At 34.4% G+C, this 23,007-nt stretch overlaps 2 protein-coding genes across 4 annotated transcripts in view; one reads left to right on the forward strand and one right to left on the reverse strand.

The window, feature by feature from the left end:
- The window catches only part of LOC148941210 (uncharacterized), a 29,061-nt gene extending 12,536 nt beyond the window's left edge, over positions 1-16,525 (reverse strand). Inside the window, exons 1-2 of one of the 3 annotated variants that reach the window (XM_089103826.1) lie at positions 16,481-16,508; positions 452-693 (exon numbers count right to left, since the gene is read on the reverse strand). The gene's annotated coding sequence lies outside the window, so the exon portion shown is untranslated. Of the gene's footprint in view, positions 1-451; positions 694-16,384; positions 16,404-16,480 lie in introns of those variants that run through there. The other 2 variants (XM_089103827.1, XM_089103828.1) reach the window with 2 other exon arrangements.
- Positions 16,526-21,896: 5,371 nt separating this feature from the next.
- Positions 21,897-23,007, forward strand: part of crn (pre-mRNA splicing factor crn) — a 61,035-nt gene continuing 59,924 nt past the window's right edge. Inside the window, exon 1 of the mRNA XM_089104413.1 lies at positions 21,897-22,025. Within this exon, the coding sequence (XP_088960539.1) occupies positions 21,978-22,025 (48 nt within the window). The 5' untranslated portion in view covers positions 21,897-21,977. The remainder of the gene's footprint in view (positions 22,026-23,007) is intronic.

The following is a 23,007-nucleotide window of genomic DNA, read 5'->3' on the forward strand; positions in this document are numbered from 1 at the left end:
CTGCAAAAATTTTGTCTTGCCCATTATTTACAGCGACCTGAAATAAGAATGGGTTTTAGGACGGAATTCAAAAACACATAAAGCTAATACAAATACAAACTGAAAAACCAATGAAAACACGAATTGAATCTTACATTTTGACGTCCTCAGACCTGTGGGCATGCATGCCTTTTGCAGGAAACGATCTAAAATTCAAGAAACTGGTTAACACTGAAAATATACAGAAGGAATCTCGGCCTAACTGTCCATTTGCTAAGCAACCAGGCAAGAATGAATGCTAAGTGAACCAACGGCCTGAAAAGAACCATAGGCAGGTATGGTATGGTAGAACTAATTTAATCAATCATCTTATTGGCAAGAGCCTAGATTTTAACACACACTAACCACATTAATCAAAGCCATAGACATCATGCATGTTGAAATATAGTTCAAACTATCAAAAAAAACTTACCTTTTTTATGAATTATGCCACAGTCGACAGTCAACTATAACATACAGTTTCAGCAAAAAAATTAGGTCCGAAATGTCGAAAAAAGCGACTTTAGTGACAAAAAGTGACAGGTCCCCAAAAAAGTGACAAAAAGTGACTGCAGCCAATCCCTGCTAACACTGAAAATATACAGAAGGAATCTCGGCCTAACTGTCCATTTGCTAAGCAACCAGGCAAGAAGGGATGCTAAGTGAACCAACGGCCTGAAAAGAACCATAGGCAGTTATGGTACGATAGAACTAATTTAATCAATCATCTTATTTGCAAGAGCCTAGATTTTAACACACACACACATTAACCACGTTTATCCCAGTCATAGACATCATGCATGTTGAAATATAGTCTAAACTATCAAAAAAAGACTTACCTTTTTTATGAATTATGCCACAGTCGACAGTGAACTATAACATACTGTTTCAGCAAAAAAAATTAGGTCCGAAACGTCAAAAAAAGTGACTTTAGTGACAAAATGACAGAAAGAGTGACAAAAAGTGACAGGTCCCCAAAAAAGTGACAAAAGTGACTGCAGCCAATCCCTGCACCATGTACCAATCCTATGTTGCCAGTAAAAAAAGGAATAAGGCAGGGTGCTATTACTTCACTGACTGCATTTAACAATAGCATTATTAAACCTAAGTCTAATGCCCTGACTACATGTATTCTTCTTGGAATTGATGTATTTATTTTGAAGTGGTGTTTTCTTTTGTTTTCTTGTTTTGCTCCATCTGCCTTTGTTTTTGATGGGTTTATATATATATATATATATATATATATATATATATATATATATATATATATATATATATATATATATATATATATATATATATATATTGGGAGTTGAGGAACAGGGTGAAGTAAAGTGAAATGCTTTCAGAATTAGTATTAGGCTAGTAAAAAGCCTATAATGGGTTATTCTAGGATTTTTCAAGTTGTAGTCAGAGTTTTTTTTAATATTCCCTTATGATGTGGCTTAACCATAGACTAGTGCCAACATAAATTGAAAAAAAAAACAGTACGCCTAGATGCTAGAAATGCCTTCAATCCCATTTTTTAAGCCATAAGAATGGAAAAGAATAAAGATAAGAGCTAGAAAACATCTTCCTACTGTATAATTAAGGCTCTGAATTCCTGGGTAAATTTGCAGTTGGCTATATAATTTAGCTAGGATGAAAGTGAAAATGTCACTTGATGCCTTTTTTTATGCTTTTACATAATTCAATAATTGCTATTCTACTTTTTATAGTTAACTGTGGGGCTGTTTCTTTTCTCTTGCCAATCTTTTGTTTTGTTTGTGTTGAAGTTTTGCCCAAGGTTTTTCAGGTTGTCTGTCAGTTTGTCAACATCTTCTTGAATGATGACTTTGTCCATGTGTGATGCCATTTTTCTATAGAGTTTAGTGTCATCTGCAAAAGTCTTGGTTGAGCTTAAAATACTGCTGCTAATTTTGTTGATAAACAGTATGAACAGGAGGGGCCAAAGAACACTACCTTGAATGATTCACTTGTCACTCTGGCTGGTTCAGAAATTCTGACCAACTCTGACTCTTAGCGTTCGGTTTTTCAGGAAATACTCAACCCAGTTTGGTAGTTGTGACTGGAGACCGAAATTCTGTAATTGTTCGACGAGATGTGGACAGGAGATGCCCTCAAAAGCTATTTCAACATCAAAAAATACTTCCAGAATACTGTGGCCTTCTTCCAGAGCTTGGGTCCATTCATTCAGCGTGTCTAATAGTTTTGCGGTACAACTTTTGTTTGGAAGGAGCCCATACTGATCTGGGTTTATCAGTTTGTTCTCTAAAGCATGGTGCAATATGCAGTCTCTGATACACCCTTCCATTAGTTTATAGACCACTGACGTGAGACATACTGGTCTGTCATTTTCTGCATTTGCCCTTTCCCCTTTCTTATAGATGGGCACAACAATTGCTTCATGCCAGATTTTTGGCAGCTCCCCTTTGTCTATAGATGTCTGGAAAATCTCCAGCAGTGGCTCAACAATGTACTCAGCACATTCATTTAGCCATACTGCCTCAATTCCATCTGGGCCTTTTGACTTGTCTGTCTGAAGCTGGTTCATTACTTCTTCTTTTATGAGTGTAATTTCAGGGGTTAGTTTCTCTTTTGTGACAGCTGGGTTGTCTTGTTTTGGTTTAAAAACTGAGCTGAAAAAGGAGTTGAAGGCAGTTGCCTTTTCTGACAGTGTTGTGGCTGTCAATTCAATTTTGTTGACCAGGGTTGGTATTTGTTTCCTTGATGTGAGTCTGGAGTTGACATGTTTCCAGAACTTTTTAGGGGGTGTTTTTGCTTTACTTGCTATCTTTTTCTCATGTTCTCTTTCAGTGTATCTTGTTGCATTGTGGAGTTTGTTTCTGGCCCTGTTGTACTGCACCTTAGCATGTTGTGTGTCCAAGTTTAGAGATTCCAGTTTTCTGATTTTCTAAATTTTTGACTCTTAATGTTCATCAGCCGCTTCAGCTGAGTGTCAATTTGTGGTAGTGTTCGAGGCTGACAGCTTTTCTTTGTTTTGGTTGAGCTTTCAGCACTACAAATTATAATGTCTCGGAATAGTTCAAATTTCTGGTCACAGGTCTCTCCCATCTGCAAGCAAGTCCAGTCCACTTGATTAACTGTTTCTTTAAGCTTTGATTTATTGAGCTTTCTGAATTCCTTTCTGTTGTGGTACTGTTGTTTTGTTTGATTTAGGTTCAGCTGGACAAGTAGAGTGATGTAGTTGCTTTTTCCTAGTGGTGGGAATGAGTTTAGTTGATATACTGTCTCAGGACTGCAAGTTAGCACTAAGTCCAGGGTGTTTTCCTTAGCATTTTGGCAGAATCTGGTTGGTCCATTTACCAATTGAGTCAGACAATGGTCTTTGAGCATACTGACAAAGGGATGATTAGGTGCTTGGTTTTCATCCCATTTGATTTATGGGAAATTGAAGTTGCCTAGTATGTACAAAGGGTGTTTCATGTCTACGAGTTTAGTGAGAGCTGCGTTAAGGAGGTGTAGGGATTCTGTTTTCTCTTCAACTGTTTGTGATGGTTACCTATAGACACAACCAAAAACAGCATTGGACACTTTTATGAAGAGTGTCTCTATTCCAATCTTGGTGCTATCTGCTCCTGGAGAGATTTACTGGTATTCACACCCAGTTTCAACATAGATGATGCACCCTCTGCTGCACTCCTGTAGGTTTGATGCTGCAACTTCATAGTAGGGGATATGTATTTCTGAATCCTGGATAGCTATGTTTAACTTTGGACAGACTTTGGTTGTGCAGATCATGTCTGCTTTCACATTGTGAAAAAGGAGCTTCAGTTCACCCAATTTTTTTTAACAGTTGGTCAGCATTGGTATACAGGATGCACAATTCCTTGAGCTTTTTGTCAGATTTCCAGATCTTCTTTCTGGGAAAGTTGTCACATTTCTTATTGGTCAGCACTTTGGTAGCAGGGTCTTTGGAACCTTTGTCATTGAAGATGTGGTCAGTTACAGCATGATAAGTCTTTTGTTTTTTTGGCAGTCTTGCTGTTCTGAGAGTTTGAGGATTTCTTGGGTTTTCAGTTGATGTCTGGTTACTGTTCTCTAAGGTTCTCAGTTGTCTATGTATGTCATTTTGGAAGAAGATCTGAAGACTTTGCCTTTTCTCATATGGTTTTTGGACTATGTCCCTCTTCAGTTGTAGTTCTGATTCAGGGAGCGTAATCAGCAATGGTCATCCTCTAGACCTAGCATTTGCTTTATTTCCTTTCTTGTTTCTGAGCCTGGTGGCTTTCACAATAGTGGGAACCAGTAATTCAAGCTCATTTTCTATTATTTGCTTAACCTCAGACAGGCAATCAACATTTTTGTTCTCTGGCAAGTTTTTCACAGTGATGTTTGTTTTTTGTTGCTCTGCTTCCTGTAGGCAGAAAGCTTCTTCTCTCATAATTTTTCTCACTTTGTCTGTGTTGACAACCATCTGTGAGTAATTCTGTCAGATGTTTTCAAGCCTTGAATAGAGGTCTAAGAATGCACCATCTACATAGTGGTGCATCTTGTCAAAACTTCATTTCTGGGCAAGCTCTGATCTTAGGAGTGCTATTTCAGAGGACATTTGCTTCACAGAACTGTCAACTCCTGCTATCAAGACAAACATGACTTAAATTCCTGGAGACAGAGTTGGGGTGGGAGTGTTTGGTAGTCTAGTTGGGTTTTTTGCACCTTGTTAAGATCCCCTACTGGAAGGAGTTGGTTTTTTTGCACCTTGACAAGGTCCCCCACTGGATGGACTGTAGTATTTAGGTGGGTTTCTGTTCCTGGTATGTCTGTCATTCATGATTTGTTATTTATCTAAGGGGGACTCAAGCTATACAAAAGCATAGTATATACAATTGGGTAAAATTCTACTTTAGTTACTTTTGGCTATCTTGGAAAGGAGTTGGGTTAGGAAAATGAAACTTTCAGGGATGGATGTACATGCTAAGGTTTGTCCCGGGAAGGTACTTTGAAGTACCTACCTCCACTCATCCCCCCCCTCTATATAAGGGTAAATTACTGCAAATTACTAGTTGTTTTTAAATCATATTTCATCCTATATTACTCTCATAAATATAAATCACTGCTTACCTTACACAACTTCTGCTTTTAACCTTGTTCATTAAAATATATTCCAAAATACTTTTTAAATCCTAAGCCATTTAATTTTCAACCCATGCGGACTTTCTTTATGGTATATGAAACCCAGTTAGTTGTGATGTCACACTTGCCTTATCAGACACACTTACCCTTAAGAGTAGCAGGCACATGCCAAACGACTCTGTTGATAAGACCATTTAAACTGTATTAATTAGGGAAAGGATTTCACATGAGAGATCAGTAAAAATAACCTACTCCTTTTTAGAGGACAAATTATGTCATAGGAAGATGTTTAGGAAGCATTAATAGATAGAGTGCTAAAAACATCAGAATCGACTTCAGAGGACACGTTATATCACGGGAAGAGGTTTTTAAAATCCCCCTTCCCCCCAAACTAAAAATGTACAAAATTTTAATTTAGAATGTGTTAAATTTTTATAAAGCAATAATAGATAGAGAACTAAAAGATTCAGAATGGACTTCAGAGGACACGTTATATCACGGGAAGAGGGTTTTAAAATCCCCCTTCCCCCCCCACTCAAAATTTTCAAAAATTTTATTTTATAAGCTTTTTAAATATTTCTAAAGCACTAATAGATAGAGAGCTAAAAACATCAGAATCGACTTCAGAGGACACGTTATATCACGGGAAGTGGTTTTGAAAATCCCCCGTCCTCAAAAACACAAAATTTTACAAAATTATACTTTTGATGCTTTTTTAAATATTTCTAAAGCGCTAAGACATAGAGTGCTAAAAACATCAGAATCAACTTCAGAGGACACGTTATATCACGGGAAGAGGTTTTGAAAATCCCCCTTCCCACCAATCTCAAAATTTTCTAAAATTCTACTTTAGAAGCTTTTTTAAATATTTATAAAGCACTAAGAGATAGAGATCTACAAGGTTCAGAATCGACTTCAGAGGACACGTTATATCACGGGAAGAGGTTTTTAAAATCCCCCTTCCCACCAAACACAAAATTTTCAAAAATTATAGTTTAGAATCTTTTTTAAATATTTATAAAGCACTAAGACATAGAGTTCTAAAAACATCAGAATCGACTTCAGAGGACACGTTATATCACGGGAAGAGGTTTTTAAAACCCCCCTTCTTCCCAAACTCAAAATTTTCTAAAATTCTACTTTAGGAGCTTTTTAAATATTTCTAAAGCGCTAAAACATAGAGTGCTACGGGAAGAGGTTTTGAAAATGCTCCTTCTAGGATGATTTTCAAATCACTCTACGGGAAGTGGGATTTAAAACCCCCCTTCCTCCCAAACTCAAAATTTTCCAAAATTCTACTTTAGAAGGTTTTTTAAATATTTCTAAAGCGCTAAGACATAGAGAGCTAGAAATATCGGAATCGACTTCAGAGGAAAAATTATGTTATGGGAATTTGTTTTTTAAATCCCCCTTCCCCCAAACTCAAAATTTTCAAAAACTTTACTTTCAAATCTTTTTTAAATAGTTCTAAAGCGCTAAGACATAGAGTGCTAAAAAAATCAGAATCGACTTCAGAGGACACGTTATATCACGGGACGTGGTTTTGAATATCCCCCTTCCACCCAAACTCAAAAATTTCAAAAATTATACTTTAGAAGCTTTTTAAATATTTCTAAAGCTCTAAGACATAGAGTGCTAAAAACATCAGACTCGACTTCAGAGGACACGTTATATCACGGGACGATGTTTTTTAAATCCCCCCTACCCCCAAACTCAAAAATTTCTAACATTCTTATTTAGGAGCTTTTTAAATATTTCTAAATCTCTAAGAAATTGAGTGCTAAAAACATGAGTCTAGACTTTAGAGGACACGTTATATATCGGGACGTGGTTTTTTTAATCCCCCGATCACCCAAACACAAAAATTACACAAATTTTTCTTTAGAATATTGTATCAATATTTCTAATTCACTAAGATATAGAGATCTAAAACTAACATAAGTGACTAAAGAGTACAATTTATTTAACGGTAAGATGTTTTTTTACTCGCCCGTCCACCATAACTCAAAATGTTCAACATTTCTTATTTATAATATGTGTCTATATTTCTAAAGCTTTTAGATATAGAGTTATACAAAAATCCTAGTCAAATTAAGAGGACAACTTATATCACGGGAAGATTTTTTTTAAATCCCCATTCCACCAAACACAAAAATTTCCAAAACTTAACTTTAGTAGCATTTTTCAATATTTATAAAGCGCTAAGACATAGATTGCTAAAAACATCAAAATCGACTTCAGAGGACACATTATATCACGGGAAGTGGTTTTTAAAATCCCCCTTCCTCCCAAACTCAAAATTTTTAAAAATTATACTTTATTATCTTTTTAAATATTTCTAAAGCTCTAAGACATAGAGTGCTAAAAACATCAGAATCGACTTCAGAGGACACGTTATATCACGGGAAGTTGTTTTTAAAATCCCCCTTCACCAAAATCTCAAAAGTTTATAAAATTCTGCTTTAGTAGCTTTTTAAATATTTCTAAATCTCTAAGACATTGAGTGCTAAAAACATCAGAATCGACTTCAGAGGACAATTTATTTTACGGGAAGATGTTTTTGGAATCCCCCTTCCCCCCAAACTCAAAATTTTCCAAAATTCTACTTTAGAAGCTTTCTAAATATTTCTAAAGCTTTAATAGATAGAGTGCTAAAAACATCAGAATCAACTTCAGAGGACACCTTATCTCACAGGAAGATGTTTTGAAAATCCCCCGTCCCCCCAAACTCAAAATTTTCCAAAAATATAATTTAGAAGATTTTTGAATAATTCTAAAGCTATAAGACAGAGAGGGCTAAAAAAATCAGAATCTAATTCAGAGGACACGTTATATCACGGGAAGAGGTTTTTAAAATCCCCCGTCCGCCCAAACTCAAAATTTTCAAAAATTATATTTTATAAGCTTTTTAAATATTTCTAAATCACTAATAGATAGAGTGCTAAAAACATCAGACTCGACTTCAGATGACACGTTATATCACGGGAAGAGGTTTTTAAAATCCCCCTTCTCCCCAAACTCAAAATTTCCTAAAATTTTACTTTAGGAGCTTTTTAAATATTTCTAAAGCGCTAAGACATAGAGCGCTACAAACAACAGAATCAACTTTAGAGGACAATTTATGTTAAGGGAAGATGTTTTTTATGTCATTTGAAGATGTTTTTGAAATACCCATTACCCATTGAAATTTTGACAAAACAACATTTTACCTTAATTTTCAGTTATCAGTTTCTTTTTCTCTGGCTATAGTTCTGAAAATGCAATTTCAGTTATTTGAGTAGAATTTTAAGCCATATCAATGTTTTATTTCCAAAATTTAGGAAATGTATTTGCATATATTTAAAACCTTATAAGTTGGGATTGAGAAAAATTTTGAAGCTGAAAACAATTTTGTTGTACTTCATTTAAACAGACCCATTTACAAGTTTTACAGTAAATGGTCCATATGAGTGCAAAAATATGGAAGAACCAAGAAAAAATGTAGTTGATATGATTCGACCGTACGGATCTTAATCTAACAAAATTGGAGCTCCTGGCATAAATTTTTTCCAATGTCACGCTTTGAACAACCAAGTTTTCATAAATTTTGGTACTAAAAGTTGAAGATAACGCTTCGACCTAAGACCTCAGTTCCTCCAGAAGCCCGCAGGTTGTCGGTGACTAGCCTCCAATCGTCTCACAGGTGAGCCACTGCGTATATTTCCTCCAGCCCAGGACTGAGACTCGTCTGGAGGGCTCTTCTGTCACGTTCGCACGTCTTACGAAGCGCATTCTTTGGTCCTTCTCGATGACTTGTGCCTCCCGCTTACCGCTGAAGGAGTAGATTTGAGAAGTCTATAGTCTAAAATGTGGAGGGTCTAATCATGTTCGTTTTTTCACAACTAAGGCAGTGTTTTGTTGCCTTGTTTGGGCACGGATTTTGTCGTTGCCGACATAGTCTTTCTAGCGCATGCTTAGGATCTGGTGAAGGCAATTATTTTCAAAGGCAGTAGGAAACGTCTCTAATTCTGCAGTTAACTTTGGATATTCCTAGGACTAACTCAGAACATACCAAACGCTGCCCTGAAACAGCCAGAATCTCAGCTTCCACGAGTGAAATGAGTCACTGAAATGCTGCGTTAGCCACTGGTTAACTAAAAATTTTCTAAAATTATGCTTTAGGATGTTTTTTAATATTTATAAAGCTCTAAGACATTGAGTGCTAAAAACATGAGAATCGACTTCAGAGGACACGTTATATCACGGGAAGAGGGTTTTAAAATCCCCCTTCCCCCCTAACTCAAAAATTTCCAAAATTTTACTTTAGAAGCTTTTTTAAATATTTATAAAGCACTAATAGATAGAGCACTAAACATGTCATAAGTGAATACAGAGTACACATTATGTTAAGTGAAGTTGTTTTATGACTCCATCGGCTCCCAGTAATAGAAATTCCGCAATAACCTTCCCCATTACCCCCAATCTAAATAATTTAAAAAAATATCCTTTCTAAGCTTTATAAAAATTTATAAAGCATTTAGATCTTTAGTGATAAACCCCTCAGACTCAACTACAGAGGATAGCTTATATCATAGGAAGAGGTTTTTAAAATCCCCCGTCCTCCCAAACTCAAAATTTTCCAAAAATCTAATTTAGAAGCTTTTTAAATATTTCTAAAGCACTAATAGATAGAGTGCTAAAAACATCAGAATCGACGAGGATATTTACATCTGTTAAGAAGCGACTATTTCAAATGCAGGAAAAACCCATACTAAGTTGACCTATCTTTCCAATATATTCATAACCCAATTCACTGTTATCTTTGTTCGACTATTCCCGCCGTTTAACAATGAAACAATTACTTAAAGCCGCAATAGATATTACGAGTTACAGCTTCAGTCTTTAAATGACAATTATTGAGATATGTCTTGCAATTTTTGTGAAATAAATTTCTGTGGTGGTATCGTTCAATTTTCTACTGTTGAGGCAGTCTTAGAGTTGTATTATAACCATGGCATGTTATTGAGAAGCAGGAATTGTGATATTTGTGGCCCGATTTGCGTAAAATATAGAAAATCATTCCGTTGCCAGAAGTCTAGGCTTATACCTATCCGAGGTGGCCGTGAATATTCTCAGGTAAAGTGTAATTTTTCAAAATCGATCTATGACAAAACATGGATGGCTCGTTCATACCTTTCTGAGCTAGAAAATTTCCGTTTTTTGAGGATTTGGCTTCAAATACCACCTCCAAGGGAGGATTTCATGATCAACAATGTTACTTGTTGTAAACAAACCTTTGTGGATTGGAGCCCGTTCTGCAGAGAGGTTTGTATGTACATATGTCATTCAAACTTCGCTCCTTTGGGAGGAGAAGGAGTCATTGTTGAGATAGATGAAGCCCATTTTGGGAAGCGTAAATATAATAGTGGTCGGATTGTCAAGGGTAAATGGGTATTTGGTGGAATAGAGTAAGGAACTGGTAATTCATTTATGGTTTCTGTGCCGGATAAAAGTAGTGCCACGTTGTTGGGAATTATCCAAAACCAAATCCTGCCAGGGACAACAATTATCAGCAACTGTTGGAGGGCCTACGATTGCCTGGCTAGCCAGGGCTATCAGCATTTACATATCAACCACAGTATAAATTTTGGTGACCCTGCAACAGATGCTCACACACAAAACATCAAAAGACACTGGCATGACGTTCAAGACAATATACCCAAATATGGCAGAAAAGAAGAACATATGGAAGGATATCTGGCAGAGCACTATTTCAAAAAAAATATTCAATCTCCTCGAGAATGCACCATTTCATGAAATATATATCGGAGCTTTATAACCCCAACTAATTTGTTTTTTATGGGTATTATTTACTAATTAATGTTTAAAACGTTGTAACAGGAAATTTTGCAATTTACAGTATCTAAACCCATTTGTTCTTAAAGCAATTCAAATGTTTTTGTCCAAATAGTTTAGTGTAGCAATCTTCATTCTTGAAGCTACGAGACGTTATTAAAGTGTAAATAGGGAGAGGGAGAGAGGGGGCAGAAGTAATTATTTGACTATAGATTATTCGGTACTTGTGCATTATAAATAATCCACAACTGTAAACTAAATAAGTTAATTTTTGTTAATGTTAATTAAATAAAATAAAATATTATTAAAATATAAAATTTTATAAACATATTTTGTATTGTTATGTGCACAGTCGGGGGTGGGGCGAAACTCAGAGCATATATTAAATACGTAACCTAACCCAGGTACCTTTTTCCCTCCCTAAATCCAAAAAAACCACAGTTTAAATATTGTAAACGCAATAAGAAATCACGCTTTGCGATCCATTTGTCTAACAAATACCCGTTTGTCTGGTTTCCTCGTACAGTCTATAGTGGTGGGCTATTTATAATGCACAAGTACCGAATAATCTATATTCGTTTTATTATTTTTTTTGGAAACCCCTTAACATTTTGAGTTGTGTAACAACATAAAACATATTCAAATAGCTTAATCCTATAATGTTGAAAAATTTTGCTTTTCTTTTTTACATCCGCGATTTAAAATATGTAAAAAATGTTGGAACTTATATAAAAATTTTCTTTCGAGGGTGTAAAGGTTAGTTGAAAGGAGATTTGATCGGGGGGGGGGCGGCCGGCCCCCCCCAGGTGTAAGCAAAATGCTCGTGGTGTCCTTGCTTCTACTAATCTAAACTGACAAGTTTGTTGAAATATTTTGCAGCAGAAACATACTCTAAAATCTGGTTGGTAAATTGCATGTCTAACAAATTTGTCTGAGTTTCGTAAAAGGGGAAACAACCCCTAAAAGTAAAAGATTTTAATAAAACTCATACCATCAAATTTGTGGTTCTTGGCGAATACCCGCCGGAAAATCCCCCCCGGAAAATACCTCCCCGCAGAAAATACCCCCCTCCCCACGAGAAATACCCTCACGGAAAATCCCCCCTCCCCCCCAAAAAATACCCCCGTGGAAAATAAGGCTTTTAAAATTTCAATTTATCAACCAGATTTTAGAGTATGTAGTGGGAATGGGATGAATGGTAAGGGAGATTTCTAAAACTTTGAGTAACCTTTAAAAATTTGTGAGTTATAGCAACTGAACCTTGCAAAATAGATCTTCTGTTTAAATGAAGTACAACAAAATTGTTTTCAGCTTCAAAATTTTTCTCAATCCCAACTTATAAGGTTTTAAATATATGCAAATACATTTCCTAAATTTTGGAAATAAAACATTGATATGTCTTAAAATTCTACTCAAATAACTGAAATTGCATTTTCAGAACTATAGCCAGAGAAAAAGAAACTGATAACTGAAAATTAAGGTAAAATGTTGCTTTGTCAAAATTTCAATGTGTAATGGGTATTTCAAAAACATCTTACCATGACATAAAAAACATCTTCCCGTAACGTAAATTGTCCTCTAAAGTTGATTCTGATGTTTGTAGTGCTCTATGTCTTAGCGCTTTACAAATATTTAAAAAAGCTTCTAAAGTAAAATTTTATGAAATTTTGAGTTTGGGGGGAAGGGGGATTTTAAAAAACTCTTCCCGTGATATAACGTATCCTCTGAAGTCGATTCTGATGTTTTTAGCACTCTATCTATTAGTGCTTTATAAATATTTAAAAAGCTTATAAAATATAATTTTTGAAAATTTTGAGTTTGGGGGGAAGGGGGATTTTAAAAACCTCTTCCCGTGAGATAACGTGTCCTCTGAATTAGATTATGAGGTTTTTAGCACTCTATATGTTAGTGCTTTATAAATATTTTAAAAGCTTCTAAAGTAGATTTTTTGAAAATTTTGAGTTAGGGGGGAAGGGGGATTTTCAAAACATCTTCCCGTGATATAATGTGTCCTCTGAAGTGGATTCTGTTGTTTTTAGCACTCAATCTATTAATGCTTTAGAAATATTTAGAAAGCTTCTAAAGTAGAATTTTGGAAAATTTTGAGTTTGGGGGAAGGGGGATTTCAAAAACATCTTCCCGTAACATAATTTGTCCTCTGAAGTCGATTCTCATGTTTTTAGCACTCAATGTCTTAGTCCTTTAGAAATAATTAAAAATCTACTAAAGAAGAATTTTAGAAATTTGTGAGAGTGGGGGGAAGGGGGATTTAAAAATCAGCTTCCCGTGATATAAAGTGTCCTCTGAAGTCGATTCTGATGTTTTTATCACTCTATGACTTAGGGCTTTAGAAATATTTAAAAAGCTTATAAATTATAATTTTGGAAAATTTTTAGTTTGGGTGGAAGGCGGATTTTCAAAACCACTTACCTTGATATAACGTTTCCTCTGAATTCTATTCTGATGTTTTTAGCACTCTATGTCTTAGAGATTTATAAATATTTAAAAAAGCTTCTAAATTAAATTTTTTGAAATTTTTGTGTTGGGGGGGAGGGGGATTTAAAAAAAATCTTACCGTAACATAACGTGTCCTCTGAAGTAGACTCTGATGTTTTTAGCACTCAATCTATTAAAGCTTTAGAAATATTTATAAAGCTTCTAAAGTAGAATTTTGGAAAATTTTGAGTTAGGGGGGAAGGGAGATTCCAAAAACATCTTCCCGTAACACAATGTGTCCTCAGCACACAAGTCTTATTAGTTGATGTAAATAAATCTGAGTTAATTCTAACTATTTAAAAAAGCATAGCCAGTAACATGGTGGACAATTTTGAGTGCTGGGGGACGGGGGATTCTCAAAAACTCTTCACATGATATAACTTGTCATCTTAAGTCGAGTCTCATGGGTTTAGAAATATCTGTCTTATTGATTTATAACTAATTAAAAAGATCAAAAATCAGAAATTTATAAAATTTTGTGTTTGGGTGGACGGGGGATTTTAAAATCCTCTTCCCGGGATATAACGTGTCCTCTGAAGTCGATTCTGATGTTTTTAGCACTCTATGTCTTAGCGCTTTAGAAATATTTAAAAAGCTTCTAAAGTAGAATTTTTGAAAATTTTGAGTTTGGGAGGAAGGGGGATTTTCAAAACAACTCCCCGTGAGATAAAGTGTCATCTGAAGTCGATTCTGATGTTTTTAGCACTCTGTGTCTTAGCGCTTTATAAATATTTAAAAAAGCTTTGAAAGTAAAGTTTTGCAAAATTTTGTGTTTGGGGGAAGGGGGATTTCAAAAACATCATCCCATAACATAATTTTTCCTCTGAAGTCGATTCCGATATTTCTAGCGCTCTATGTCTTAGCGCTTTAGAAATATTTAAAAAACCTTCTAAAGTAGAATTATGGAAATTTTTGAGTTTGGGGGGACGGGGGATTTTCAAAACCTCTTCCCGTAGAGTGCTTTGTAAATCCTCCTTGAAGGAGGATTTTCAAAACCTCTTCCCGTAGCACTCTATGTTTTAGCGCTTTAGAAATATTTAAAAAGCTCCTAAAGTAGAATTTTAGAAAATTTTGAGTTTGGGAAGAAGGGGGTTTTAAAAACCTCTTCCCGTGATATAACGTGTCCTCTGAAGTCGATTCTGATGTTTTTAGTACTCTATGTCTTAGCGCTTTAGAAATATTTAAAAAAGCTTATAAAGTAGAATATTTGAAAATTTTGAGTTTGGGTGGAAGGGGGATATTAAAAACCTCTTCCCGTGATATAACGTGTCCTCTGAAGTCTATTCTGAAAGTTTTAGCTCTCGATCTCTTAGAGCTTTAGAAATATTTAAAAAACCTTCTAAATTAAAATTTTGGAAATTTTTGAGTTTGGGGGGAAGGGGGATTTTAAAAACCTCTTCCCGTGAGATAACTTGTCCTCTGAAGTCGAGTCTGATGTTTTTAGCACTCTATGTCTTAGCGCTTTATAAATATTTAAAAAGCTTCTAAATTATAATTTTGGAAAATTTTGAGTTTGGGAGGAAGGGGGATTTTAAAAACCACTTCCCGTGATATAACGTGTCCTCTGAAGTCGATTCTGATGTTTTTAGAACTCTATCTATTAGTGCTTTAGAAATATTTAAAAAGCTTATAAACTATAATTTTGGAAAATTTTGAGTTAGGGTGGAAGGGGGATTTTAAAACCCTCTTCCCCTGATATAACGTGTCCTCTGAAGTCCATTCTGAAAATTTTAGTTCTCTATCTATTAGTGCTTTATATATATATAAAAGATTCTAAAGTAAAATTTTGTATATTTTGAGTTTGGGGTGAAGGGGGATTTTAAAAACCTCTTTCCGTGATATAACGTGTCCTCTTAAGTCGATTCTGATGTTTTTAGCACTCTATCTATTAATGCCTCCTAAACATCTTCCTATGACATAATTTGTCCTCTAAAAAGGATTAGGTTATTTTTACTGATCTCTCTTGTGAAATCCTTTCCCTAATTAATACAGTTTAAATGGTCTAATCAACAGAGTTGTTTGGCATGTGCCTGCTACCCTTAAGGGTAAGGGTGTCTGATAAGGCAAGTGTGACATCACAACTAACCAGGTTTCATATACCATAAAGGAAGTCAGTATGGGTTGAAAAATTAAATGGCTTAGGATTTAAATAGGATTTTGGAATATATTTTAATGAACAAGGTTAAAAGCAGAAGTTGTGTAAGGTAAGCAGTGATTTATATTTATGATAGTAATATAGGATGAAATATGAGTTAAAAACAACTAGTAATGTGCAGTAATTTACCATTATATAGAGGGGGGATGAGTGGAGGTAGGTACTTCAAAGTACCTTCCCGGGACAAACCTTAGCATGTACATCCATCCCTGAAAGTTTCATTTTCCTAACCCAACTCCTTTCCAAGATAGCCAAAAGTAACTAAAGTAGAATTTTACCTACATCAAATACAAATCCTCCTGGGTATATACAGCAAAATAGGATAATTGGTATTTCTAAAAAGAGATCCTTGTAGGTAAGTCAATAAACTAATAATTTTAAGTATTTGATCTTAAATAATTTTAATAAAAAATATATTAATATACAGCTTAGATTATTAGCTTTTCTCTGGTATTTATAATTCTTTTTAATTACTCTTTGGTAACAAAATGTGAGGGTTTTACTTTTACTTAATTTTACTCAATTGGATACTGGTTTTTTACCCTATTTATTAAGCCACTCAAAAATAAACATTTTCCTACTGTTTTAATTTAACTGTGGGTTTTTTTAATGCTGTAAACAGAAATAGCACTGAATTTTGTGATTATTTTTCTCTTATCACACCTACTTTACAAGATGGCAAATAGCCTTATCAGCTAGAATTCTACACATGTTACACAGTAGGCCTAAACATTTTTAATAGGCTAGGCCTAAACAGAATACACGAAACTACAAAAAAAACACCTGAGGTCATGGACATCTTTCAGAACCATTTATGAGATTACTTTCTCATTATTCAACAGCTGGCAGATATTAAAACCTATGATTATCATAACATACCAAAGTTTAACAAAAGTGCAAATTTTTATTTAAAACCTTTTGCCGTTTAGAGCAGTGTTGCCGACTGCAAACGTCATAAAAGAGTAGAAATCAAGGCCAAAAAAGAGTGCAAGTTGTTAAAAGCGTGTGCAAGTCAAAAAATTTGCTGTTCTTCCCCTTTTACTGTTCTGACCATTCTTACGTCATTTACACATAATTACCAGTTATCTTTCGATCGATAATTTTTCAATTTTTCAATTGTATTTAAAATAAAGTTAGTAAATCAAACTGTAAATAATAAGTTAGATAATGATTATCATTCTTTTTTTTCGCTTAAAAGGTAATGCTATTCATGAAATCTGTTGATGTTTATTTTAATTGCTTAGATCTTTAACTGAACTATAGTTGACTGCATCCAATGTTTAGTTAAAGTTTTGTCACCATTTTATCCAAACGTTTTGAAAGGAATATAAGAGGTCCAAGTAACTAGTCGTGAACTATAGCTTACTTCACTGTAATCAAGTCAAGTACCGTGTCCTAGCACAGCGAAAAAAAAAAATGGAAACAGAAACAAAACGGATCTATCAAAGGAGATAAAGGGGCCCCCAAAGGTAAACCATTTATTTGTTCGAAATACTCCCCTCTAAATTGAAAAAAATAAGAGAACTTATTGCACAACCTTACTAAATACATAATTACAGAAACTTCCCAATCTGTTTTGCCACTAATCAAATCCAAATTTCTTAACAGCTTTCCATCTAGAAGAGTTTCGGCTGCTTCCACATCAATATTTTGTACATTGATACAATGTCGAGGCTTGAAAGCAAAGAATTCGAAGAAATTTCTACTTTTTTCAGTTTTTCAACCAAATTTGAAGAATTCTTAATATACGAACTTTGTGTAGACAAAAGTGGTTTACAGATTGACACTAACCATTTGCTCAAAACACTTGTTGGTGACCTTGTATTTGACACAATTGGTCGTAATGGTAGGTTAGGCTTATGAATTTTGGGAAGACCATATAATTTAGGGCACAAGGAACTGCGTGGCAGGCATTTGTAATAGAGTTGAGGTGTAATTTTTCCTTCATCCTTTAAGCACTTCAATTCGTTCTTAAACTTATTTGTAAAAGAGTCTATTGGATTATACGATAGCTTCTTGTATGTTTTTTCATCATTTAGTAAACTCTTTAATTTTGATTCGTAGTCCTCAGTATTCATCACAACTAAAGTGTGACTCTTATCTGCTTTTGTAATGGTAATTGAACCATCCTTTTTCAAGTTTTTAAGAATTCTTATGTCTTTGATGGTCGTACTAGGAAATTCCGGTTTCAATACAAAATTAGACAGGGTTTTTACGGTAGAAGCTCTTACTAAGCTAACATCTGGAATGATAGTAAAGCATCTTTTACGTTGGTTGATAAGTGGGCATAGTTTATTTAGACAGTCAAAGGTCTTTGATTCTCTTTCGGAGTCCAAATGCTGAATTTAAAGTTCGATATGGATGACTTGCCAAATTTATTCCTGATCATTTTCTTCCAATGAATTTAGAACTTCAAGACAGTTAGCTCATTCAGTGACAAAATTAAGCTGTGTAGTTTCATCGAACGATTTTGATTAATCGTATATTGACTGACATAATGGTGTAGATAATTTCTGAGACCACACTGCCCGTTTTTATGCAAATTCAATTTACATTTGGGCACTTTCAAGGAAGAAAAGTTTGAACGAAGCTTACATTTCAAGACTTCAAATCACATTATTAATGATAAAAGTCGAAAAAGAGCTTTAATAGTGAGAGATCAACTCTCCCTGGAAAATCTTATATCAAAAAAAGTTAGTGTAAGTGACTTTTGTTTTATTCAACAAACAGGAAAAAATCACTTCAATCATGACTTTCGCCTTTCCAGAGAAAGATTGCTAAAAAGGCTTTCAAAATAATCAAAAAATATTGCGGTAATACCTTCGTCAATTCTTGGACCAGGTTTGGTTAATTTTTAAGCAAGAATTTTAACGATACAAGAACAATCAGTGGTTGAAAAGGGTCCGAAATTTTGTTTTAAACCAGATAAAGTCCCCGTGGAAGATAATATCTCTTCAACAGAAACATATTTGCATAAAAACGCAAACCTAACAAAAGATGTTAGCTTAGTAAGAACTTCTACCGTAAAAAAACTGTCTAATTTTGTATTGAAACCGGAATTTCCTAGTACGACCATCAAAGACATAAGAATTCTTAAAAACTTGAAAAAGGATGGTTCAATTACCATTGCAAAAGCAGATAAGAGTGACACTTTGATTGTCATGAATACCGAGGACTACGAATCAAAATTAAGAAGTTTACTAAATGATGAAAAAACATACAAGAAGCTATCGTGTAATCCAATAGACTCTTATACAAATAAGTTTAAGAACGAACTAAAGTGCTTAAGTGATGAAGGGAAAATTACACCTCAACTTTATTACAAATGCCTGCCACGCAGTTCCTTGTGCCCTAAATTATATGGACTTCCCAAAATTCATAAGCCTAACCTACCATTACGACCAATTGTGTCAAATACAAGGTCACCAACAAGTGTTTTGAGAAAATGGTTAGTGTCAATATGTAAACCACTTTTGTCTACACAGATTTTGTACATTAAGAATTCTTCGAATTAGGTTAAAAAACTGAAAAAAGTAGAAATTTCTTCAAGTTCTTTGCTTTCAAGCTTCGACATTGTATCAATGTGCACAAATATTGATGTAGAAGCAGCCGAAACTCTTCTAGAAGGAAAGTTGTTCCGAAATTTGGATTTTATTTGCGGAAAAAGCGATTTAGATGTTTCTGTAATTATGTATTTAGTACGGTCGTGCAATAAGTTCTCTTATTTTTTTTCAATTCAGAAGGGAGTTTTTCGAACAAATAAATGGTTTACCTATGTGGGTCCCCTTATCTCCTTTATTAGCTAATATTTTTGTGGAGAATATTGAAATAATTGCGTTAGATTCATATTTTTTAAAACATATTTTCTGGGGCCGGTATATGGATGACATTATTTCAGCATGGGATTATGGGGGGGAGCAATTAAAAGGATTTTTGGAACATCTTAATTGTTTGGGAGGGGATTTAAAGTTTACCGTTGAATTGGAAGAGAATGGGAAACTTCCTTTCCTTGATGTTCTTCTTTTGAAAAGTCAAAATAGTCTGGATTTTAAAATTTACAGAAAACCGACAAATAACAATAGATTTTTGTCTTATAGCTCCGGTCACGCTTGCCAAGTAAAAATTGGTTTGATCATTTTTTTAACTGATCGGATTTTTAGTATTTGCTCTCCAAAATTTGTTGAGGATGAGTTGTCTTTTCTAAGGAAAATACTAATAAGCAACTTCTATCCAGAATGGTTAATTAACCAGACTGTTTCAAAAAGAAGAAAAAGATTTCTAGAGATTTCTAAGGAAGTCTTGGAGACAACTCGGGAGAAGGACGTTTTTTGTTCCTTACCATATGTACCAGGGCTAAGTGAAAAACTTAAAAGAATTTTACAAAGCAATGGTCTAAGGGTAGCTTTAAAGATTAATAATACTTTGGGTAGTTTTCTAAATTCTGGGAAGGATCTTACTTCATTGGGGCAACAAAGTGGGGTTTATCAGATCCCATGTACTTGTGGAAGCTCATATGTGGGACGTAGTAACCAGAATTTGGAAATGAGATTATTACAGCATAGAGATTCTCTTTCGTCGGCTTTAAAGCAAGATTCTAAGTCTGAACATTTTACTTCAGCCGTTTCGGAATAAATTTTTAGCTTTCCAGATCATTTTAATTTGTTTGATAAAGTCTTTTTGATTTCTAGGAACCGGGGTTTAAAGCAAAATTTTCGTGAAACTCTTGAAATAAAGAAAATCTTATTCAAGAATATTACTTTGAATCGGGATACAGGTGAATATGGGCTGGACTCCATCTATGAAAATTTATTAAAATCTGACAGAGTAAAGTTCAATTCACCCAATGTAGTTGACTTTTGTCCAGATGTTATATCATTAAACGCTAATGAACCAAATCCACGAAGGTCAAAGGGAATAGCTTCCGCCTTTGCTTTAAAAAGAATTAGAGATTTAAACAATATGTAGCGTAATTTAATTTCGTATATAAAATTTTGTTTTAAATCGTTTTATTTTAGTTTTACTACTGATGACGGTTACTGTATATGTGACAGAAATATAAGGTATTTTTTGTGAATTTCTATCACTGTTATCATCATCACTGTCTATTAAAAGGATTTTATCCCTATTTGAACTTTTATTTATCGTCATGGAAAGGCAGTGTGGTCTCCGAAATTATCTACACCATTATGTCAGTCAATATACGATTCATCAAAATCGTTCGATGAAACTACACAGCTTAATTTTGTCACTGAATGAGCTAACTGTCTTGAAGTTCTAAATTCATTGGAAGAAAATGATCAGGAATAAATTTGGCAAGTCATCCATATCGAACTTTAAATTTAGCACTTGGACTCCGAAAGAGAATTAAAGACCTTTGACTGTCTAAATAAACTATGCCCACTTATCAACCAACGTAAAAGATGCTTTACTATCATTCCACTTTACATCCCATGCTGTTTAAAAGAGCCAACAAGACACAACTATTGACAAATAGGTGAAAAACCCTCTATAAATGTTGACATATTGACTGGAAAGCATCTGAAGTGGAAAAAGCTGCAAAAAGAGGTGACAGTTTTTCTATAAAATTTGTAGAAAAATTATCGTTACAAAATATGACAAAACCATGGAATGGTGACATCAAACTCACCATTACAAATCAAGTACGGAGATAGAGAGTTTGATTAGATGGTTTAACTAAAATACATGAAAGCGTTGTCCAAACGTAAGAATACTACAGAGAAAAGTGGGTCTGTTTTTGAAGTTAACCAAATGGAGTTTTCAATAGAATGAAGAGAACTAGGTATTAGAACGTCATCTCGCGTCATCATAGTAGTAGTAGTACTACTACTTCTAGTAGTACTACTACTACTAGTAGTAGTGTTTTTGCTCTTTTTTTAGGCAGTGCTATTGCGCTGCCTACGATAGTGAATTTAAATCATTTTTAGTTTTTACGTGATTTTTAAATAATATTTTAATTTTTTTCCTAATTCAGCCCATGTCAACCGTTTTGTTTTGGGTAAAATCGTATTGATTTTTCCATCTAAATTGTTGTTGTTAAATAAATAAATAAACCATATCATAAGAAATTCTCCTCTTCCCGATATCAGTACAAATGTTACAGTAACCTATAGATATTAAATTCTGGGAGGCAAAAATAAATGAAAACGAAAACCACGCAGAGTGGATAATGAAACAGGTTTCTATTCCGAAACGTACCATGAGATATATATGGAAAACTGCTGTGAAGATATCATGACCATACTCAAAACAACATGAAACCGTTTGTTTTCACCAAGCCAAATTCAATACTCAAAATATATTTTAAGAAGAAGCAGACTAAAAATTAGTGATTCATACTGCAAAAATACTAATAGAAATGGAAACAAGCCCACCGAAACCCATTAAACCTCCTAAAGTGGCAAAAGTAAGGTTCTGTGGCATGTCTTGGTAGATTGATGATTTTTAGGATCAATATAGGTTTGGTTATTTTTCTGGTGAAAGCTAGGTCCATGGGTGTATTGGTGAATATGGAAGGCTAATAGTCTAAGAGAGTGGTTCGCCTAGAAGAAACACTATAAAGAAAAAGATGCACACAAAAAAACATTATTACCATTTGGGGTAGGTTAAATATCTAACCTACTGGTTGGCCACCTCCAAAGGAAACATGCAAAACAATTAAAAGTAGTAGGCTAAGTAGGCTATCTATAGGCTATTTGATGCTATAGGAAATTGGGTAAATATTTATCAAATCATATTAATGAGCTACAACTAAATTGAATATACCACTTGATGCCTTTTTTATGCTCTTTATTAATATAATAATCATTTTTGTTGGAAATGAATTTTAGCCCCACCCCTTTCAGGGTATATATTTGCACAGGCGTGGGGTGGGGGTCATTTTATTTCTGAGGTTCCTGAGAGTTCAGTTTCATCTTTCCCCCCCACTCCCCAAATGTGCAAATAAAAAACCTGAATTGGTATATTTAGGGCTGGGGGCTAAAATTAATTTCTGACAAAAATGATTATTATATTTGTAAAGAGCATAAAAAAAGGCATCAATTGGTATATTCTTTTTATTTGTAACTCAATAATATGATTTGGTAAATATTTAGCCTACAGAAATTGTCTTGGTAAAATTTTAGTTTAGCTACTTCTTGCCATCTTGAAAAGTGGTTATATTAGGAAAATGAAACTTTCAGTAATGAATCCAGGGCCAAAAACATATTCCAGGAAGGTATTTCCAAGCTTCCATATTAACCCTCTTCTGATTTCTAAGTCTTAGAAATTTGCATACTTGACAGGTCTATAGTCTGCCTGTTGAAATTTTGACAAAAAAAAATTGCATTAATTTTCAGTTGCCACTTTCCTTTTCTCTGGCTTCAGTTCTGAAGATGCGATTCCTGTTA

This window comes from Artemia sp. Qi Xiang Cuo, chromosome 18 (genome assembly GCF_049724085.1).
Source record: "Artemia sp. Qi Xiang Cuo chromosome 18, ASM4972408v1, whole genome shotgun sequence".
Classification (NCBI taxonomy): domain Eukaryota; kingdom Metazoa; phylum Arthropoda; class Branchiopoda; order Anostraca; family Artemiidae; genus Artemia; species Artemia sp. Qi Xiang Cuo.